The 22,431-nt window shown below is 40.4% G+C and overlaps 2 protein-coding genes across 8 annotated transcripts in view; both read left to right on the plus strand.

Moving 5' to 3' along the window:
- The window catches only part of KLHL7 (kelch like family member 7), a 30,753-nt gene extending 23,399 nt beyond the window's left edge, over positions 1-7,354 (plus strand). For 2 of the 7 annotated variants that reach the window (XM_044450663.1, XM_044450664.1), the window contains exons 9-11: positions 803-1,004; positions 1,434-1,531; positions 5,110-7,354. In XM_044450663.1, the coding sequence (XP_044306598.1) occupies positions 803-1,004; positions 1,434-1,531; positions 5,110-5,393 (584 nt within the window). In that variant the 3' untranslated portion in view covers positions 5,394-7,354. Of the gene's footprint in view, positions 1-802; positions 1,005-1,433; positions 1,532-3,786; positions 4,411-5,109 lie in introns of those variants that run through there. The other 5 variants (XR_006416649.1, XM_044450666.1, XM_044450665.1 and 2 more) reach the window with 5 other exon arrangements.
- Positions 7,355-10,653: 3,299 nt separating this feature from the next.
- On the plus strand, positions 10,654-22,104 carry NUP42 (nucleoporin 42). Its single transcript, XM_044450670.1, has 7 exons — positions 10,654-10,938; positions 14,360-14,561; positions 15,163-15,257; positions 16,833-16,909; positions 17,104-17,190; positions 21,087-21,171; positions 21,297-22,104. The coding sequence occupies exons 1-7, from the start codon at positions 10,815-10,817 to the stop codon at positions 21,863-21,865; spliced, it is 1,239 nt and encodes a 412-aa protein (XP_044306605.1). The 5' UTR covers positions 10,654-10,814; the 3' UTR covers positions 21,866-22,104.
- Positions 22,105-22,431: the final 327 nt, after the last annotated feature.

The raw sequence follows: 22,431 nt of genomic DNA on the forward strand, positions 1-22,431 counted from the left end.
ATTTCAGAAATGGTGTGAGATTTCATAAGTAGGATGCAGTCATTTGTTCAAAATTCATCTGCACTGCCTTGTGATATTCTTTAAGTGTTAGCCTGTTTTTGTTATATATTGAAGATGATATTCCATGTGAATGGATGCCACAGCCGATTTTCTCAGGTTGGGCTTATTTCTGGTCTTAGAGGCCGGATGCAGAAAAACTAGTTGACAGTATTTTTGAAGTTAGCATTTGCAAGGACTTGTGGACAGTGGGGAATGGATTAAGTAATTATCAGTTCTCTTTTGTAAATTCATTTGAGAGACACAGAGCCGAGAATCCCCTTTTCTACTTTAACGTGTAGTATTCTTGTAGTTCAGCGTACTTCCATCCACTTTTATTGGGGTTTTTTCCAGAACACATTGCTTGCCCCACTCCCCCCCACAAAGGTTTTACCTGTCCTCTCACAAAATATATTGTGAGCATTTTATTTTTTAAAAACCCTCTTTTTTCTACCAAATAGTGAGGATTGCTAGGGTTCTTTTCACCTTTGAGGATGTATTCATATTTGACAAGAAAAAGTAGTGTAAAGGTCACTCAGACATCATACTGTGTACTTTGTGTATCTTAGAAGGATAGCATGATGAAGGAATAACTAACTCTGAAACCATACACCTTAAAGTGCTTTTTAAGTAAACTGTTCAACTGGCATAGAAGACTTTTCTACCATAACACCTATATTACATCAGTGACTTTATTGCAAGGCTGCACGAAATGAATCTGATTTTAAAGTATTACTGAAATCGATTTGCTTGTCTCTATTTAAAGGAAATTCTGCTTTATATTTGTTTGAATGCTATGATACAAGAACGGAAAGCTGGCACACAAAGCCCAACATGCTGACGCAACGGTGTAGTCATGGGATGGTAGAGGCAAATGGTCTCATTTATGTATGTGGAGGAAGTTTAGGAAACAATGTTTCTGGAAGAGTCTTGAATTCCTGTGAAGTTTATGATCCAGCAGCAGAAACGTATGTACTGCCTTTCATATTCCCTATCAATACAATTTGTATCTGAGTGCATTATTTTTGCTGATCTCTTTTTGCAATTTAATCATGTGAAGTTTGAATTTTAAACCATGCAGAAAAGTAGTAAAATTATAAACTATTTTTTCCTTCCCCAATACTGGAAAAAGTTGTAATGACTATCAAGGGCCCATTGATTAATTGCTTCTTGTTTCCACAATGAGCAAGCACTTTTTAAGCACTGCAGTTAGCTTAGGGCTCTGTTACATTTTTAAGTGACGTAGCAGTTCATCTGGTATTCTTTTGAGATAGCAGATTCAAACCATAAGTGAAGCTATCATTTTCTTCCTTTGCAATTTTATTACCTGATCATATGCAGTGTCAGTGGGTGGGTGGGTATAAAGCTGAAGATTATATCCTTTCTAATATTTTCAGGTGGACAGAGTTGTGTCCAATGCTTGAAGCCCGAAAGAATCATGGGTTGGTGTTTGTGAAAGACAAAATATTTGCTGTTGGGGGACAAAATAGCCTAGGTATGTATTAATTTTTGTTGTTTTGTTGTAAGACCTGCTATGTCAAACATAATATGCAACAAGTCCCAAGTGCAGTTTCTCAAAATGTGCCCATATTGCATGAACATAATATTTCTGGCTGAGTGATTAATGTAAAAGGCTGAACTAGAAGCTTAGTGACAATACAAGTATGAGCTGCATGCACATGGATCGCTAGATATTTGGGAGAGGCCTTGCATGTGTAAGAATTCTGTGGCACTAGAAGAGAAAAGAGGAATTCTGTGCTGTGTGACTAAGTAGCAGACAGAACTAACAATGCAAATATAATGAAACTTTTAAATGTTTTATTTAAAGAATTATTTTTAATGTAGAATTTTTTTTAAATCGTCAGTTAAACCAGCTAACATTTTAGAAACATAAGCTGCCTCATACCGAGTCAGAAGAGTGGTCCGTCTTACCTAGTATCATTGACACTGAGTGACAGCACCTCTTCAGGATTTCAGGCAGGAATTTTTCCAGCTCTATCCGGAGATGCTGGGGACTGCACTTGGGACCTTCTGCGTGAAAAACATGTGCACTTCAATTGAACCAGGGTGCTTCCCCTTTCTAAATGTGTGAATCACTAGAGTACTGGAAGGAAATATAATTGGAATTAATAGTATAATTGGACTATTAATTGGAATGCATAGTACTTTGTAATCTCAGACCAGGAGCTTACTACTAATTTTTCAGGATAGAGTCATCTCATCACAAAGCCTTATATAGCATCATAAAATACCAATTTTAGTAATAACACACTGTGTGTGTGTGTATGTTTGTATCCCACCCTTTACACTGTCTCAGGGCAGCAATAATATTTCTTCTGATACCAATTTAAATTGTCTATTGCTCATGGAATTGGAACTAAAACTGCATCACCCATATACCAGAAAGGCATTTGCAGACTTGCCATAACTCTGAAGTTAGCAAATACCCATTCTCCCACCCCCTGCACATGTGCATGCATGTGCTCACACACGTCAGGGGAAGATGATGCAAGGGACCAAAACAGATGGACAGACAAATAGTTGGGTGGAAGAGGATAGAATGGAATATGTGGAAAGAGAGGAGGAGGTGCATTATACAAAAAGAAATAGCCAGCCATTGTTTAGATAGGTCACTTGTTGGTTCATACTGAGAAGCTATTTTAAAACATCCTAAGGACAGAATGTGGGTAGGATTGGGGACAAGCCCCCACCTTAAAAAAAAGTGCAACGGAAAATTCCCAAACATGCAACTGAATACTGACTCGCTGAAGTCGGGGGAAGGGACACTGGGGAAAGAAAGGAAATGGAATGGCTGGGATCTGAGCTCTACCCTACAACATTTTGTTGTAGGATCCCATTTGTAAACCAACTACCTATATCAAATTTCAGAGCATGTGACAAATTAGAACAAGATGACCTCCTTGATCAGTTCAGTTCCTTCTCACAATTCTGTCAATTCAGTTCTGACTCCTGAGGAAGCCTTTCTGTGCTGCCTTGTCAGCCATAGAAACTGTGCACTGCAGAGGATTCTAGAGAATGTTTTGGGATGCACAGAGTGCTGGCCCAGAGCCATTTGACTTAATGTCACCCATAAGATCCAACTACAACACTGGTGTTGTCTTTTAGAAGAGTTTGAATGATACTACTTATTAGTTCATTACTGAGCACCTAATAAGTTTTAAGGAAGCACTAGGCTCCCCCAGAACATGGGTTGAAAACTTATGCGTTTTACAATAGCAGCACTTTAAAAAAAAATTTGGGATGTGGAAAGTTAAGGTGTATCAAAAATGAGTTTTTTAGTAGCATTGACTTAAACTTCAGCTGCAAGCATCTTTTGAAATGTATTGCTAACTTGCAGAATCTGTACGAAGTTACACCTGAATTTTCCAAAAATCTTAGTTTTTGAAAAGGATCAAGTAAAAGCTGATTTCTGCTCTATTATTGCAACATTTGCAGATCCCCCCACACACAGGGAAAGAGACAGAGAGTGAGACAGAGACTAGGTGTTTAAATAATATACTGATCAGAACAAGTACTAACCAACATAGTTTCGGTTAACTTTCAAAGTGCATGTTTTTTGTATATCTAGCATATGGGACAAAATTATTATAGAAACAGATGCCATAAATCCCAGAGGATTGGTACAGTTGTAGCAATAGCTCGAACTTTAATTAGAATTAGGAGATTGGCAGTACACTCCTGGATCACATGGCCCTCTCATTCCTGTCCAATTTCCTTCTTTTTCCTCAGTCATGGTTTGGTGTTAAATCCTTACAAAACATCAAGTATGGTTAACAGAAGCCTGTGAGTACTGAGAAGACAGCTTGTTGAATCAAAAGCTACATTGCTTCAGTAACCAAAAGTGGGGGTGGGGGGATTAAGCAATGCAGAGGAACAAAACTGAGTAAGAACACCCCCCCCACACACACACACACACACTGAAAGAAGTCCCAGTGGGATCTACCCTTTCAATTTTTCTCTAGATCTTCAGAATCCCCAACAGACCCCCTTTGAAACTTGTCAAAAATGACACAAAGTACCTTGCAGACTGGATTTCATCTTTTGGTTAAAATTAAAATCCCCTCTGCAACTTTTATATTTCTTACAGTGATATTCATTCATTCAAAATATACTTCTTGGCTGCATTTCAGGACCGAAGCACAACAAAACACATTAAGAACCTATGCAGTATTAACAATGATTAAAAACTGCAAGAGCAGCAAACTTATCAAGGGAAGACCAGACTAAAATTGTATGTATTCATGCATAGTAATACTTCTAATAATCTTCCCTACAATTAAGATTGCATTTTATACAATACTATCATATATGAAAGTCATCTGAATAAAGGAGATTTCCGATGTAGAATTGCCACTGAGTGTCCTATTTAATGTGTTTATAATTGATATTTAATCTCTAAAATTATAGAAATTTAAAATTATTTCCTCTTAATGTGAAGAAATTGTGACTTTAACAACACAATCCAGTACTTGACCACTCAGAAGTACCTTACACTGTGTTCACAATGTGATTTACTCCTAAGTCATATCATAAGTGAATCATACAATTGGAAGAAGCCTAAAAGGCCATTGGGTCCAGCCCCCCCTGCTCAGTGACTCAAGTCTCCCATCGAATTTCTAACCAGAGCTGTCCTTGCCAGTAAATACAGGACTGTAGCTTTTGTACGCGTGGGAATATGTTCCATTGAACTATTGAATAGACATGTATAGGATAGTACTAGAAGTTAATTTAGAAAAATAACTAGTCCACAGTCATTACTGAACCTAGCTATTAAACCTTGGATTTTTGCTCTTGTGCTCAGTAAGTCCCAGTATATTTTTAGCTAGTCCCTTTATTATTCTATAATTGTTATAATTTATTCCTTTATTATTCTATAATTGTTAATTCTTTCAAACCATCCCAGCAGCTTTTAATTTACCTCATTAGAAAATGTTTTATCTTTTGTTAGTTATACTTGGTAAGGCTTAACTAACCTTTTTTAAATCTAAAATAGATTATTAGGTTTCAGAATCTGTGCTTATTGCTTATTGCTGTGTTTTCCTCTTTTCAAAGGTGGCTTAGACAATGTGGAATATTATGACATTAAAGTGAATGAGTGGAAGATGGTCTCTCCTATGCCATGGAAAGGTGTAACTGTAAAATGTGCTGCTGTGGGTTCCATAGTTTATGTCTTAGCTGGTTTTCAGGGTGTAGGTCGCTTGGGACACATCCTTGAATATAATACTGAAACAGATAAGTGGATAGCCAATTCCAAAGTACGTGCTTTCCCAGTGACCAGCTGTTTAATCTGTGTAGTTGATACTTGTGGCGCAAACGAGGAAACACTAGAAACATGAAGACTTCAGGAAAATGATGCAGTACTCTTGAAAGAACGGGTTGCTGTTACATCAACATTATTATATGGTCAGACTCAATACCATGGAAGAATTGGAATGCAATCCTCTACTTTTATCTCCACTATCTATGTAATGTGGATTTGCTTCTGCAAATTCTATTTTTCAAGAGTCTTCCTAAGAATCGGGAGTATTTCAAGAACTATGAACATAGATTGAAAAGACAAGACATAAACTCCTTAAGATGCATTTGTGCAGTTTTGCAAACAAAAGCAAAACTGCTTAAAATGTAATATTTAATGACAAGATTTTTAATAGCCTGCACTTTTTCATGCATACAGTGAAATTCTTCAAGTAGCAATGGTGAGTGAAAAAACTGTCATAAATTGGTATGCATTTGCCAAAACACATAGATATATTTACTGCCATGCAGCTTCATCACTGAATTGGAGCTGGGCAACTTTACTGTGTCCAGTAGTTGAAGTAGTTGAGTAAATACAGAGCTGTGTAACTATTTATGCATCTTCAGCCTGTACCAAGCAGTCTCAGATTGCTGATGGTATATCTGTACATAAGCATCCTTCTCACTTGGTTCAGTACAAATAAAATTATGCCTAGCTATAGGCCTGTATTCTTTTTAAACATTCTTAATTCCATCTGTGCAAAACTATATGCTGTGTGATACCCTCCCATAATGTACTTTTAACCATGCGCATGGGAACTGGTGCTTTTTCATGAGTGCATCTATTTCCAAAAATATTAATTGTACAGAGGAGAACACCCCTTACCTAAAACAGTCTTCTAGCCTTCAGATGCACACTGAAAGGCACTTGTTCACCTTTGTGAGAAAGTAAATGCATAGGTAAGGAGCTAAATTTGCCTCTTCCTTTTTTTAAATTTTTCTGAAAACTGCATTTGCCCCTTTATTGTACCCAATTTAATTTTGTCTTAAAAATTAATAGGGATTTAGCCTGCTCTTACCTGTATAGACTTGTTCCGGTTTTCTTTCTTTGATACACTCTAGTGTGGATAAGATGGTACCCAGGAAATACTCATGTCTAGAATATTCCTTTTTCCCCACTTCTTTTTTTTTCCATGGGAATGGATCAAAATTCATACCCATTTCTTACATGCCTGATGTAATATTGCATCTGAAGTTCCAAAATTCTTGTCTATACTGTAAGAGGACTGACTCATAAGCTTCCATGTGCAAAAGTGAATGACATCACTTATGCATAAAATACTGATTGTCTAACCCAGTGATTCCCTCCAAATTTGCCACCTGTTTTGCAACCTGCTAAGAATGAGGCTCCTTAGTTCTGGGTTGGAACACCTTATATTGTTTTAAAGCACACTTTTGTGTACTTAGTTATAATACAGTCTTTCTTCCATGAAATCAGTGAATGATGTGGGTTTTTTAAAGCTATATTGAACAATGGTATGTATGCTTGCATTTTAAGGACTGTTTTTTATTTTCAGTTTTTAAATGAATTCTGAAGCACTTTAGAAAAGTTTATTTTTTTATTAAGGTAACATACTTGCCAAGAATAGAATAGTTTGAACATCAATAAGAAGCTTAAATCTCATCTAGATACACAAATGCAGATACCATAAAGAGTTGAGTTAGTTTCAGTCTTTTTTTAAGCTCCATAAGCAAATAGGGTCCCCCTGTATTGCTTACTAATTTTCAAGTAGTCCAGATATGGGCAATCTAGTATGAAAAACTTCCATGTTATGGGCAGTGTGTGACAAATCTGATTCACTGTCAGTTCTTAATATATGAACATTAGGTGCAACAAGTTTTCTTAGTCTGTTTTGTGTATTGACAGAGATATGTATTGATCAACTTTGTCTACTGAATACTTTGGTTAAGTATCAGTGGAATTATTTTCGCAGTGTAACAAATACCTCAGTGAGGCTTGTGGATCAGTAAACTTTGTTAATTAAATATTTGTTTTGCTAAATGTGGTCATGAAGTGTGTATTCAATGTTCCATAATACTACTTACCGTTTGACACATGTAATCTTGGATGGTAAGCCAAGCAAGCTTGTAAGTATTAGTGCTGTCCCCATTAGCTAAAGTTTTGGCACATCTGGTTGGGTTGTGGAAGGGTAGGAATCTTCAGTCTTTTTCTCAGCAGTATTGCCTAGTCAGGAGTGGCTATTTCCAGTAAAGGCTTCTGTGTTAAATAGTGCAAAGGGGGAGCAAAGCAGAGCATCATGAATATACAGGTCATTTTGTAGAAAGCAGCAATATTTGTAGGGATGATAACAAAGTAGTGAATAAAATGAAAATAATATCCCATTTTGCGGGATGTTGCTCTGCAGCAGGTTGTGGTGGCAAAATGTGATGCTGTTGCTGGTTCCAATAATTACATTTTTTCTTACCTCCTATAATAAACATTACACATTCTTATGTCATGAGAATCTTCTAGTAATAAGGACAGTGGGCCTCACATGCAAGCATGTGGTGATAAACAGGTATATGACTGTTCACATACATTATTCCCACTCCAGCCCCTGGCTACCAGCAATCTAGTGGTTTGAAAACTTCCAGTGTGATTGTAGAAGAAATTTTAATCCAAGAGAGTGATGGGTCAGTTCCTATATATATTAGCAAATAAGAACATTTATCCTATAATTTAGGGTGGCCAGGTGTAAAAGAACAGATTAGATGCATCTTTACAGGACATTTCAGTTGATGCACAATAGGCTACAGCTGTTGAGATTCTCATTTTCTACACAACCATTAAAAGGTCTGAAGCCCTATCCTCTGTAACCTCTTGCTGCCTTAAAACTGAATTAAGCCTGTTTTCAGTATACACTGTCTTATAGTCCAGGACCTGCCAGATACTTATAGCAGCAGTGGCCAGACTTGTTCAACAGAAAAGACAAGTACAGTAAATGCTAGATGTTTTGAGAGCCACAAGATAGGAACAAATATTTATTAATGATTTTCTGAAAGTGTGCTCTTTATCATAGTATGATCTTTAATGTGCATGGTAAGACACATGGACACCTGGAACACTAACTGGGATTTCCTTCTCAAAGTGATGGACCATTACTAACAAGAACTCAAAAGTAAATGTCATATTAACCAAAAATAGAGGTGGGGGTTACTGTTACCACAGACACAATCCTGGACATTATAGCTCAGTGAGAAGTGCTAATAATTCTTAGAATTCTAACTTGAAGACCTTGGAAGGAGCTGCAGAAGGGACAAGCAACAATAGGATAGCCATCTTCAGGGGCTGTCAAATAACACAAATACTCTTTGGAGCTACAACTGTTCCCCACACTCTACATTCAGGAAGGTAAGAGTGGTGCATGGCATGCTGAGGCAAGCTTTTACAAGGCCACAAATCAGGTTGGCAGCAGCATGAACGCTCACCCCAGCATGGCCTGCCTGCTCCTGCTGATAAGCAAATGGCACTTGAACAGTTTTACCTCCTCCACTGCTCCAGGCAGCAAATCTGGTGCTGCCAGAAGCAGTGGCAGTGGTACTTCCTTGCCATTTCCAGTGGTGGCTGCTTCAGCTGTGGCCCTACTCCTGGTGAAGAAGCCAAAAATGGAGCAGATGGTGTGTGAGTGGTTACTCTTGGCCCCTCTTCCCTTCCCACCTGATAGGTAGAGCTCATGGTTGGCTTGGATCTGCTCCATCTTTGGCTTCTTCAGTGGAAGTAGGGCTGCATTCTTCAGACACTGAACTGCCACCACTCCCTCTGATAGCACCGCCACCTGGAGCAGCGGCAGAGGTAAAACCATCAAAGCACCTTTGCACTCATCTGCAGGAGTGGGTGGGGCATGCTGGGGTGAGCTCTTGTGAGGCCACCAGCTCAACCACACTCTTCTGAGCCTTAGAAAAAGAGCCTTATTGGGCAGCAACCTTGGAAGAGCTCACTGCAATCATGCCTGTGCCATCACTGGGATCCAGACTGGGGAGGGAAGTCAGGGGCTCCAAGCCCTCTGCAAGCTGTAAAATAAAAAGCTGTGTGCAGCTTGCAAGCCTTGGTTTGGCCATCACTTGAATAGAAAGTGTGCAGGGAAGTTTTTATGTGATTCAGACACATGTAGGAACACATTAAACTTTGAATAGCTATGCCCACTCTTCTGTATGAATTCTGAAGCTGCCATTTACCAAGATAGCTGACACATGAATGGGGATATGCCTCATGAACCAATGCATGCAACATTCATTGGCAAAAATTAGACTTAACCTTTTTTTAAAGAGTCAAAACGGATAGAACTGCTTACTGATCACTGTAACCATCTGTATGTTCTAGCAGATAAAAAGCCAAACTGAGATCAGGAATGTGTGTGTTCATATCCTTACTGTCCTTCAAAGCTTGCCAATTGCACAGAAGCCAGTCACTTAGGCTAACCTGCCGCAACAGGCAGGTCATAAGGGTGCATTCTGCTAGTCCTCCTCAGGCAGGCCAGTGGAATGCATTCCTACTGCTCCCTGCAGCAGTTGCTGAGTGGCTGCCAAAGTGAGTGCTGGGAGAGGCCACAGGCCAGTGTCCTTTAAGTGCCAGCACCCCAAGTTCCATGTGGGGTGGAAGGGGCAGTACATGATCAACACCAGCACCACTGCTGCTTACCACCTGTCAAGCCCCAAGTGGGGGTAGTGTGTAATACCAGAAAAGCAATGACAGCTGTCCAATGTGCCGCTTGGGCTGTCACTGGAAGCACTTGCCAGAGTAGCAAGGCTTTCTGTCAAGCAACTCTATACTTTGGGACTTTACCTGGGTTTGGTGTGTCATCGGGGTTTTGATGACAGCACTGAGGACAAACAACTTCTAACAGTACTTTTGACGTTTATGGCGTCCTATGAACCCAGTCAGTGCCTCTTTCCCACCTTCCTAGTTACCAGCTTCTATATAGTGCCAAGGGTTCTACTTAATAGAAGGATGTTGTATCTGCTGAATGTCTACTTGTAATACAGCCTTTAAAAGGCACAGGAGCCCTTTCACGCAATCTTAGCCCTGTCCAGCAGCCTTCCCTCTTCCTTTGGGGCCACGATGCTTTCCAAGCCAAATAACAGGTATGAGCTCCTAAGCCAACCTGCTTTAATGTGGTGGTGTTTTCATGCCATCGTCCCTCCGTGCATCTCCAGCGCTCCTGGCCCGCCCATGAGAGAGCTGAACCACCCACAATCGGGAACCGGAAGTCTCCTTAGGGACCCATTACAGGTTAAGAGCGCGGGTAACTCCTTACCCCCTCGATTCATACCTTTCCGTTTTCTTCCGCCTGACAGAGCTGCGCGCCGTGTTTGCGTCATCAACATGAGCCTTATAGACTCCGCGAAAGGTCGAGAGGAGAGGTTTTGTTGTGTTCAAGCGATGGTGACGGCGACGCGTCAGTAAGGGCCGAGCTTGGGGGCGCTTCGAAGGGGAGGCGAGGGGCGCCGCCCGCAACGGTGCTATGGCTCGTAAGGCGGGCGGGATCTGCTTCTACTTCCTGCAAGGCAACTGCCGCTTCGGGGAGAGGTGCTGGAACGAGCATCCGCGCTCCGGGAGCTCCAGCCCGTCCTTTTCTCAGAACTCAGGTGAGGAAGAGGAGGATTTCTTGCAGTTTTCGTGGTGCTACTCGTACTATTCATTCCTGGCCCTGGAGATCTTGTGCAGGAGTCTGTTAGATATTTATGAAGCACACGTTTCTCTTCCTGGAAGATTAGGATAACAGCAGCAGCCAAACGGTATGCTAAGCTTGAAAAAAAGGGTGGGGAGGAGGACAGGTGTAGTGTTACACTTCAAATTCACTTAAATCACAGCCTCGCCACTTGTTTTCTGCTAGCCGTTACCGGTCCCTCTGCCTTCCCCAGTCCTTCCTCCTCTATGATGTGCTGTTGCTGCAAAATGTTACAAATAAGAGAAGGGAAGAAGTAGTCACCATCTCCTTCCAAGCTGAGCTAACCCTGTGAGACAAGCCTTGATCTCAGGGTTGGTTTGGATCACTTGCAGTGGGACTGCTAAATAATTTTAGACCCTGGAGTTAATGAACTTTACAGGTGGGCAACTTTTACAGGACTGTATGTATTACTTTAGTTGTGAAGTAAGCAAGTAACTTTTCGCTATTCCATTCTCCAACCACCACTTCATGCTCTACAACCGCTCCTGTAAGCCTGATAAGTTATGTGGTGTAATTCTTACTAATTTAGGGTACTATCCTGTGCATATTTAGACAGGAAAAGGTCCTGAAGCACCCAGCTTGACCATCTTATGATGTAATCATTAGGGCAGGTTGGGATTTGTGTCTAAATGTGCATAGGATTCCACTCTTGATGTTCTTACAAGGCAGGTGGGGACCTCATTAGATAGCTGACTGTATTTGTTCAGTTAATAATAGGCATACAAACAATTTTCTCCACCATTCCGTGTTTTACAATTGCTTTTACATACCCGATATGCTAAAAGAGAGAAAACATTTTGCCAGTCTTGATTTTCAAAAATACTCTAAACATGTGCAGTTTTGCATTTTAATTTCACATCAATCATAACACCACTATGACTACAGGAATAAAATGGAGTTTGCCTATTTATTATTATTGCATTACATTTCTATACTACCCATAGCCAAAGCTATGCTGCCATGATGTTAAATGCTCTGCTGTGGAAATAAGCACTGTTTTGTTATCATAAATGGTATTACATTTTTAAAGTAAAATTAAAGTACATTTTAAAGTACATTTTCTCTGCGGTGGCGCTCCATCTATGGAATGCACTCCCCAGAGAGGTCTGCCTGGCACCATTGTTATTTGTTTTTCGGTGCCAGGTTAAGACCTTTTTATTTAAACAATAATTTAACAATGTTTAATATTATCTGTAGGTTTTAACTTCCAGCCAGAATGAATAGCTGTGCAATTTGTATTTTTTGTATGTGTATCGGGCACTATGTTGTCTATTTATGTTTGTTTATGTAAGCCGTCCCGAGGCGTTAAGCGATGGGACGGCATATAAAAACTCCAAATAAATAAATAAATAAAATAAAAAGTAAGAATATTTAAATCAGCATTTGTAGCCCACCCAGATGTCCCCTGCCTATAAAGTGTTCTTAAAAACAAGAATGCTGCAGCAAGGAGCATCAGCTCCAGGAGGCCCTAGAATGAACAAGACCTTGCTTCTAACCCAGCCTTCTTCTGCCATCTGGGTGATCATTTGGCTAGGGAGGCTGGACTGGGTGAGGCAACAGTGTCTTGGATTTTGGTTCTGCTCTAGTTGCACTGTTGCTTGCTTATATTTCATGATCACCTTCCCTTAAGCTCCAGTAGGATCCTGGCTTAGTTGTGCATGGAGAGGACAGACTGAAACCAGTGAGACAGTCATATGCTAGTCATGACTAAAAGCAAGTCCCATTGCTTTTTATTGATCTATTCTAAGTGTGTCTAGGTTTGAATCCAACATTTTTAAATATCAGTGAGTTATTTCTGGACCTAAACATACCATTTATAGCCTTCCCTGCAGCAGAGGTTTTCTGGACAGCTTACAGGATAACATGAGAACACGTTGAAATAATCACCATTACAGTCTAGTTTATTGTGCTTTTGCTTGATGCAGAAGAGGACAAATGCTGAACAAAAATTGATGATGGTTTTGTACAGTGATGAAAAAGTTACCAGTGTTTTGGGATGTATGGTAATTTTATTTTTAAGGCAAAATGAGTTTTGCAGAAATGCACTTTTAGAATAACAGTAAATAAATCATTGTCTTGAGATTCTATGGATATGTTTTCCCATTTGTAGCTCAGTTCATTGCAGATTTCTTCAACATCACTACCTGCTACATGATGAGTTTAACTGGAAAAGGCAGGGGTCTCCAAGTGAGGTCATATACAAGCATAGTTTATGCTTTATTGTAGTCTTTTTTCCAGTCTTTCTTTGGCATCCCCTTCTATCTGATCATATGAACAAATACTTTGTTTAGCAATGCCGGAAATGCTCTGCCTCTGAATATTACCTCCCCCCCCCCCCCCCCCACACACACCCCTTGGGGACATACATCCCTCTTTCCAGGTGCAAAAAGCAAGCTTCAGAGCAATATGCTACATTATTCATTCCTTTGAAATATTTTCAATTTATTATTTAAAATAAAAGTGCAGCATGATCTTGTACACAAGTATTGAAAATAAGCCCTAGCAGTTTAAGTGAGACTTTGTCATTGCTAAGGTTGCTTAGGATTGTGTTCATGGAATCAGAATAGGAGAGTTGGAAGGGGCCATTAAGGCCAGCGGGTCCAACCCCTGCTGTTGCAGGACATCAGTTTACACCATCCCACCTTTACACCAGATGGCTGTCTGGTTTCTTTTTGAATGTCTCTAGTGTGGGAGAGTCCACCACCTCTCTAGGCAGCTGGTTCCACTGCTGTATTGTTCTGACAGTGAGAAAGTGCTTCCTGATATCAAGCCTGAGTCTGGGTTGTCATAGCTTGAATTGATTATTCTGTGTCCTACACTCTGTATCAGCAAGAAAAGATCTTTACCTTCCTCTTTGTGCCAGCCTTTGAGGTACTTATAAAGGGCTATCATGTTCCCGCTCAGTCTTCTCTTCTCAAGGTTAAATATGCCCAGTTCTCTCAGTCTCTCCTCTCTGGCAGTGTTTCCAAACCCTGGATCATTTTTGTTGCCCTCCTCTGTACTTTTTCTAATTTTTCTGCATCTTTTTAAAAAACTTGGTGCCCAGAACTGGACACAGTATGCCAGATGGGGTCTGACTAGTGAGAAGTATAGGGGGAACGACTACTACCTGTGATTTGGAAGTAATACTTCTATTAATGCATCCCAAAATAATATTTGCTGTTTTGGCAGCTGCATCACATTGTTGGCTCATAGGTCTTTTTCCTTTCCAATATCAAAGGGTCATCCCATGTCAGAACAATTGCATTCAATAAGTGCTCATAAATTTATGTAGCAGTGAAAGTTATTTTGTTTAGATGTACATATTATTAACACATCATGTTGACATTCAATTGAAGGCTCCAGTAGAAGAGGAACATGGACTGGACATAACCAGCGATACAGTAATGTTATTCATACTTCCAGTTTTCCAAAATCCTCCAGTTGGCATGACAACAGGAATCCCGGATCCTCTGGCTTTTCTCAAAACAGGTTTGCTGCATTAGTCCCCAGTGAAAACCTTCGCAATGATGGCATTAAAGATGAGGAAGACAAACTTCTGTAAGTCATAGTTTTCTATTACCTTATTCTTTATGCACTTTGAATTAATTAATCTGAATGTCCTGCTTTTTCAAAAAAAAAACCCAATGCTATTGCTCCAAACTTGTATACTACTAGGTTGCTAATATTAAAATCAATGCGAGTAAAGCATTATAATTGCATTCAGATTTTTGCAAATGCTAAGTTTTCTGCAGGTGTACTAGAGGCGTTTTCTAGGCAAAAATGCTGGCCTGCCCATGGATTTTCTTTCTGCCCACAGAGCAGTACTTCTACTGTATCCAGCAGTCCCTCTGTCAGCTTTGGTTAGCCTTAGGATTGCTTTTTTAGTCCTGCCTATTGTATTTTAGAAACAGAAAGAATATTGGTGAATGCCTCTTATGGTTCAACCCTTCCTGGGGCATGCTAGAACTTGTAGGCTTTTTTCTATCCAAACTTACATAGGATCACACCCTTATGAAACATATTGCTTCTTATCACTTTCAGTAAGCCTTTGACTTGCCTCTGTATTAAAAAGAATAAATCTTGAAACTTACTTTAAGTAGGCTTTGCTTTATATCTGCAATTTAGTTTGGCTTATGGCTTTTTGATATCATTTATCCAGTGAAATAATAATGAAAGACATGGAGATTTGGGAATCTTCAGGACAATGGATGTTTTCCACATATTCACCAATGAAAGAAAAGCCTAATATTTCAGGTAGAGGCTTCCCTAATACTGTTTTGTCTTTATTTCCCTAATTGCCTAGGTTGATCTCTCATTTGAATACTGGCATTAGACCTCAAAGGATGATAAAAGTTCTTAAAGATATGCAGGATCTCTTTAAAATAAATATTATACATGAGGCTTTGCTGTGGTCTCTGTTTTTAAAATTCTCATTTATTTCTTTCTGTATCTCAACATGTAACTAAATCTAGATGGGTATACTTATGAGGCATGGATCCAGCTTGATAAGCACTTCTCAGTGATTTATCCTACTTGCAGTGACTTTGCTTTGTATTGCGCCTTGTATACTGTCATCACAACTATGAAGACTAGTAGGACATGTGAGAAGCAAAGAGTTCTCATGTCTAGCCTTGGAATGTGGTAGAATATACATCGTTTACAGTGGAGAAGAACTAAAACCTGCTCGAATCTTGACCCCTGCCTGGAGTTCTTACTCTCCTCTGCAAATGCCCTGCAGTGGACAGTGTTTTCTCTCTCCCCCTCCTTCAGCCAGGCTTTCAAAAACAAGTCCGCCCGTGGGGGCAACAGCTGAGAGGCATTGTCAGCAGGGGAATGAAAGGCTCAGAAAGGGTAGTATGAATGGTTTCTTTGCTTTTTATCCACTGCAGCTGATGCAATATTCTGACCGATTGATCTCCAAGCTACAAGTAAAAAAAGTTAGAACAAGGCCAGATATGTAGATCAGAGATGCACATGCAGTGAGGGCTTTGTGCCTGATGGCCATCAGGTGACTTTTTCACGTTAGGTCTTTTGGGCCTGATTGCACTTCTCGGATCTGTTCTCCCTTGTTGTGGTGCCTGTCTGTTGTTGTTGCTGCTGTTTTGAAAACTTATAACACGTATTTAGTCTCACTGTAAACAGACTGGAGGACCATTATTTTTCTGATTTCACCACCACCACCACACCAGTGGGTGGAATCACTGCTCTGTGATTTCTCTTTGCTATGTGTCACTTCTTTTAAGGGCCTGGGGGTTAAAATCAGTGATTTTATCTTGAGAGTGGGGTAAGTGCTATGTAACAATTCACCAACAGCTGTCAGAAGCCATTGCAAATAGGAAGAAAGGGCTGGCTAAAATGCCTGTTTCTCAAAGTTCTGCATGTTTTCCAAGGTATGTATATCACTTTTGGAAGGCCATATGGCCTCAGCTAAGAATCATTGTATTAAGCACCCCTCGATTTCCCCTGCTGTGCATTTCATGTTACCTTGGTAGACGTGGAATTAAGATAGTGCATTTGTCAAGATAACATCTAATTTGGCCCTGAGTGCACAAATGATGGATTGACAAGCTCGCCTGGAGCTCTGAAAATAAAATAACACTGTTCTGAAAACAAATTGGATGCCATGTTTTGAAGTGACACATCATGCTTTTTGAAAGAAGATCAATCAAATGCTTTCCTTCTTTGCAGACTGAGCTCAGTTGATCATCGACTGACTCTCAGCAACAAACATGTAACCTCTAGGGGGATGAAGGTACTATAATTTCATAGTTGGGGATAGAAGCAATATTCTTTCTCTTTCAGAATTTTGGTTTCTTCTTCTTCCTGCAGGTTTTACAGACTTTTTACCAGAAGAGTTACGTCTTGAATATTATAACTGCAGAGCAAATAATGATGCACAAAATTATGTAAGTGTCTTTAGTGTGAATGACTTTGATCAAGTCTTTTCAGAAGGAAATGTATTTGACTCATGGCGTGGTAATGAAGTTCTTCTGTTTCTGAACATGCTGATACTTTTACATCATAGTTGTTCAAAAACTGTTTTTCATTTGCTTCGTTGGCGGAACCTAATTCCTTCTCTTTCCACCACCACTCTTTTCAGATCAATTCAGTCCAACAGCTAATTAACCAGTGGAGAAGTAGATTACTTGAACTGAAGAATATAAATGCATCTACTAAAACTGCACTGGTGAGAGTAATTGGAATATTTTAAAAGGTCTTCATAGTTTGTTTGTTTTTTTAAGTTTTGTTGTTGTTGTTGTTAGTCGTGAAGTCGTGTCCGACCCATCACGACCCCATGGACAACACTCCTCCAGGCCTTCCTGTCTTCCACCATCTCCCAGAGTCCACCTAAGCTCACACCAACTGCCTCAGTGACTCCATCTAGCCACCTCATCCTCTGCCGTCCTCTTCTTCTTTTGCCATCTAATGTTCCCAGCATTAGACTCTTCTCCAGGGAGTCCTTCCTTCTCATTAGGTGGCCAAAGTATTTGAGTTTCATTTTCAGTATCTGGCCTTCTAAAGAGCAGTCAGGGTTGATCTCCTCTAGGACTGACTGGTTTGATCACCTTGCGGTTCAAGGGACTTGCAGGAGTCTCCTCCAGCACCACAATTCAAAGGCCTCAATTCTTTTGTGCTCAGTCTTCCTTATGGTCCAGCTTTCACAGCTATACATTGCAACTGGGAAAACCATAGCCTTGACTATATGCACTTTTGTTGGCAGGGTGATGTCTCTGCTTTTTAGTATGCTGTCTAGATTTGCCATAGCTTTCCTCCCCAAGAGCAAGTGTCTTTTAATTTCTTGGCTGCAGTCCCCATCTGCAGTGATCTTGGAGCCCAGGAAAATAAAATCTGTCACTACCTCCATTCCTTCCCCTTCTATTTGCCAGGAAGTGAGAGGACCGGATGCCATGATCATAGTTTTCTTAATGTTGAGTTTCAAGCCAACTTTTGCACTCTCCTCCTTCACCCGCATCAAGAGGCCCTTTAGTTCTTCTTCACTTTCTGCCATGAGAGTGGTATCATCTGCATATCTGAGGTTGTTGAAATTTCTCCCAGCAATCTTAATTCCAACTGGTGATTCATCTAGCCCTACCTTTCTCATGATGTGCTCTGCATATAAGTTAAATAGACAGGGCGACAGTACACAGCCTTGCCGAACTCCTTTCTCAATTTTGAACCAATCAGTGGTTCCGTGTCCAGTTCTCACTGTTGCTTCTTGACCCGCATATAGGTTTCTCAAGAGACAAATAAGATGGTCTGGTACTCCCATCCCTTTAAGAACTTGCCACAATTTGTTGTGATCCGCACAATCAAAGGCTTTAGCATAGTCAATGAAGCAGAAGTAGATGTTTTTCTGGAACTGCCTAGCTTTCTCCATGATCCAGCGTATGTTGGCAATTTGATCTCTAGTTGCTCTCCCTCTTCGAGATCCTGCCTGTACTTCTGGTAGTTCTCGGTCCACATACTGCTGGAGCCTAGGTTGTAGGATTTTGAGCATCACTTTGCTAGCATGTGAAATGAGTGCAATGGTGCAGTAGTTTGCACATTCTTTGGAATTGCCCTTCTTTGGGATCGGAATGTAAACTGACCTTTTCCAATCCTGTGGCCACTGTTGAGTTTTCCAAATTTGCTGGCATATTGAGTGTAGCACTTTTACTGCATCGTCTTTTAGGATTTTGAATAGCTCAGCTGGAATACTGTCGCCTCCACTAGCTTTGTTGTTGCTCAGACTTCCTAAGGCCCATTTGACTTCACATTCCAGGATGTCTGGCTCGAGGTCAGTGACCACCCCATCGTGGTTATCAGGGACGTTAAACTCTTTCTTGTATAGTTCTTCTGTATAATTATTATTATTATTATAACATTTCTATGCCGCCCCTTGCCGAAGCCTCGGGGCGGCTTACAACACAATCTTGCCATCTCTTCTTAATCTCTTCTGCCTCTGTTAGGTCCCTGCCATTTTGGTCCTTTATCATGCCCATCTTTGCATGAGATGTTCCCTTCATATCTCCAGTTTTCTTGAAGAGATCTCTGGTCCTCCCTATTCTGTTGTTTTCTTCTATTTCTTTGCACTGTTCATTGAAGAAGGCATTCTTATCTCTTCTAGCTATTCTCTGGAATTCTGCATTCAATTGTTTGTATCTTTCTCTTTCTCTCTTGCCTTCGCTTCCCTTCTTTCCTCAGCTATTTGTAAAGCTTCCTCAGACAGCCATTTTGCTTTCCTGCATTTCTTTTTCTTTGGGATGGTTTTAGTTGCTGCCTCTTGTACAATGTTGCAAACCTCCGTCCATAGTTCTTCAGGCACTCTATCAGATCTAATTCCTTAAATCTATTTGTCACCTCTACTGTATATTCATCAGGGATATGATTTAGGTCATACCTGAGTGGTCTAGTGCTTTCCCCTACTTCCTTCAATTTAAGCCTAAATTTTGCAACAAGAAACTCATGATCTGAGCCACAGTCAGCTCCTGGTCTACTTTTTACTGACTGTATAGAGCTTCTCCTTCTTTGGCTGCAGAGCACATAATCAATCTGATTTCTGTGTTGACCGTCTGGTGACGTCCATGTGTAGAGTCTTCTCTTGGGTTGTTGGAGAAGAGTGTTTGCTATGACCATCGTATTCTCTTGACAAAATTCTACCAGCCTGTGGCCTGCTTCATTTTGTACTCCAAGGCCAAACTTGCCTGTTATTCCGGTTATCTTTTGGCTTCCTACTTTAGCATTCCAATCCCCCATGATGATAAGGACATCATTTTTTGGAGTTAATTCTAGAAGGTGCTGTAGGCCTTCGTAGAACTAGTCAACTTCAGCCTCTTCAGCACCTGTGGTTGGGGCATAGACTTGGACTACTGTGATGTTGAATGGTTTGCCTTGGATTTGAACTGAGATCATTCCGTCATTGTGGCGCTTGTATCCCAGTACTGCTTTTCCTACTCTTTTATTGACTATGAAGGCTACTCCATTTCTTCTGAGGGATTCTTGCCCGCAGTAGTATACCTGATGGTCATCTGAATTAAATTCACCCATTCCTGTCCATGATTCCTAAGATGTTGATGTTCAGTCTTGTCATCTCTTGTTTGACCACATCCAGCTTGCCTTGATTCATGGATCTTACATTCCAGGTTCCTATGGAGTATAGATCTTTGCAGCATCGGACTCTCCTTTCACCCCCAGATACATCTACAACCGAGTGTCCTTTTGGCTTTGACCCAGTCGCTTCATTCTTTCTGGTGCTACTAGTACTAGCCCTCTGCTCTTCCCCAGTAGCATATTGGACACCTTCTGACCTGAGGGGCTCATCTTCCGCACCGTATCTTTTTGCCTTTTGGTACTGTTCATGGGATTTTCATGGCAAAGATACTGGAGTGGGTTGCCATTTCCTTCTCCAGTGGATCACGTTTTGTCAGAGCTCTCTGCTATGACCTGTCCATCTTGGGTGGCCCTGCACAGCATAGCTCATAGCTTCATTGAGCTATGCAAGCCCCTTCGCCACGACAAGGCAGTGATCCATGAAGGAGGTTTTAAGTTTAGTTTAGTTTACCATATTTGAAAACTTCTGTCACAGTGCTTTTCATAGTAGTTAGCAACATGAAATTAGATTTATAGGTAAATAAGAGATATTGAATGGCAGATGCTGTTGATGGTGTCATATGGCTATTAGTTTTGTTCTCCTGGAAGGTGATTATGACAGTAAAGGGGTCCACCAAGTATTCTGTACCTGCCACTGTTCCTAAACTGAACAAATGGTATCAGCACTATTGTATGCTTGTTTGGTTTTTTAATATAGAGATCTGGTGTGATCTCTCTGACCAAAGGGGCTACTGAGGCAGTGATGGTCAAGACAGGCCTCCCTGTGTCATGCAGAAGGTTGGCCCAGTTGGAAACCAAAGGTCTGAGCAGCAACAGGCCAGGCTTCCACTGTGCAGCAAGTTCCTGTCTTACTCTGTTTGCCTTGTTGATGTCTCTTTCCCAAGGAAATAATAAATAGGTAGGGGTATTTTAGAAAATTATTGAATCTAAAGCAATACAATCTGATTTTTCTGTGTAATGTAGAACCTGTTTTTTTCCCTTTTTTAAAAAAAGATATCTGAATTGAAGAATGTTTTTAGTCAACCACCACCTGCATTTGGACTTGCAACACAGCAGCAATCCACTTTTAGAGCAGCATGTAAGTATACATTTTCTTTGGGAGGTCATGTGGGTGCTTAGTGCTCACATCCTGCCTCTGTGTTTCTGTATGCCATTTTAAGCTCAATATAGCAAACCCTTTTCCCCTGTCTGCTTCACTTGCAGCCTTTCCTGTGGCTAAACAGAACAGTGCTCAAGGCTTCGTTTTCAAATCACCTTCTGATCTTGCCAGTGTCTCAACTGGAGGTACACCCACATTTGGAAGCGCACCTGCATTTGGAAATCTTGGTGATGTTCAAGGTGCTGCAGCTTCTGCTGCTGCTTCCCAGTCAGTTGGTTTTGGGAATCAACCAGCTCCATCGGCAGCAGCTTTTTCATTTAAAACTTCTGCAGCTCCTAGTGGATTTGAAGCATCTGGATTTTCAGGATTTGGAAAATCTGTTTCTGTAATCTCTTCAGACACCACATCTACTTCAGTGTTTGGGACAGGAGTTACAGCAGTTGATTCCTCTCCTCTGAATTCAGGGAACATACCATTTGGGCAGCAATCAAATGTCTTTGGAAGTAGTGCTACATTGGCATCTCCAGTAATTCCAACAAACGTTACTTCAGAAAAGTTATTTACACTGAAGACTGAGCTGTCTGCAGAAGAACTGAGGCAATTTGAAGCAAAGAAATTCACCCTAGGAAAAATTCCTTTAAAGCCACCACCTGTGGAACTTTTAAGTATGTGATGGTATTCTGAGGATGTTATATTTTTCCCCTGCTTCCTCCATATGATAATACCAATATGATAGTACCAAAAATATTCCAATTTATTCTTTCAGAAATTTTTTTCCCTATGGCTAACCAGCACTGTTTCAGAAAAGTTTCATTCATTTCTTGTACTAAATTATTTGTTTGACTCATTGGTTTCAGAATGTACATTTAAGTTGAGAATATAACTTTGCAATAAACTTAAAATGTAGCAAAACCCATGGTGTATGACTTCCATATCTTACAAGAATATGCAATATTACTCTTTGATTTCTATGCCTTTTGGTAATAGATTTTTTGCAGACAACTCAAGATGAATCCTAACTTCCCCAAGGTCACATGTTTTCACCAGCTGTTCCCCAACAAGACCAGAACTTGTGAGATATCCACCAACCTCCACTGTGTTTGCTATAGTCTCTGGCCTTGTGGATCTTCAACAGCTACTGGACTTTCTAGTTGTAGCAATTTGGTGTTATAGAGCACAGTTCTGTCTCCTTTGGTTTGAGGGGTGGGGTGCTGCAGTAAAAAATCAGCATTTAGATCT

Source organism: Varanus komodoensis, unplaced genomic scaffold (genome assembly GCF_004798865.1).
Source record: "Varanus komodoensis strain SLA01 unplaced genomic scaffold, ASM479886v1 scaffold68, whole genome shotgun sequence".
NCBI lineage: Eukaryota > Metazoa > Chordata > Lepidosauria > Squamata > Varanidae > Varanus > Varanus komodoensis.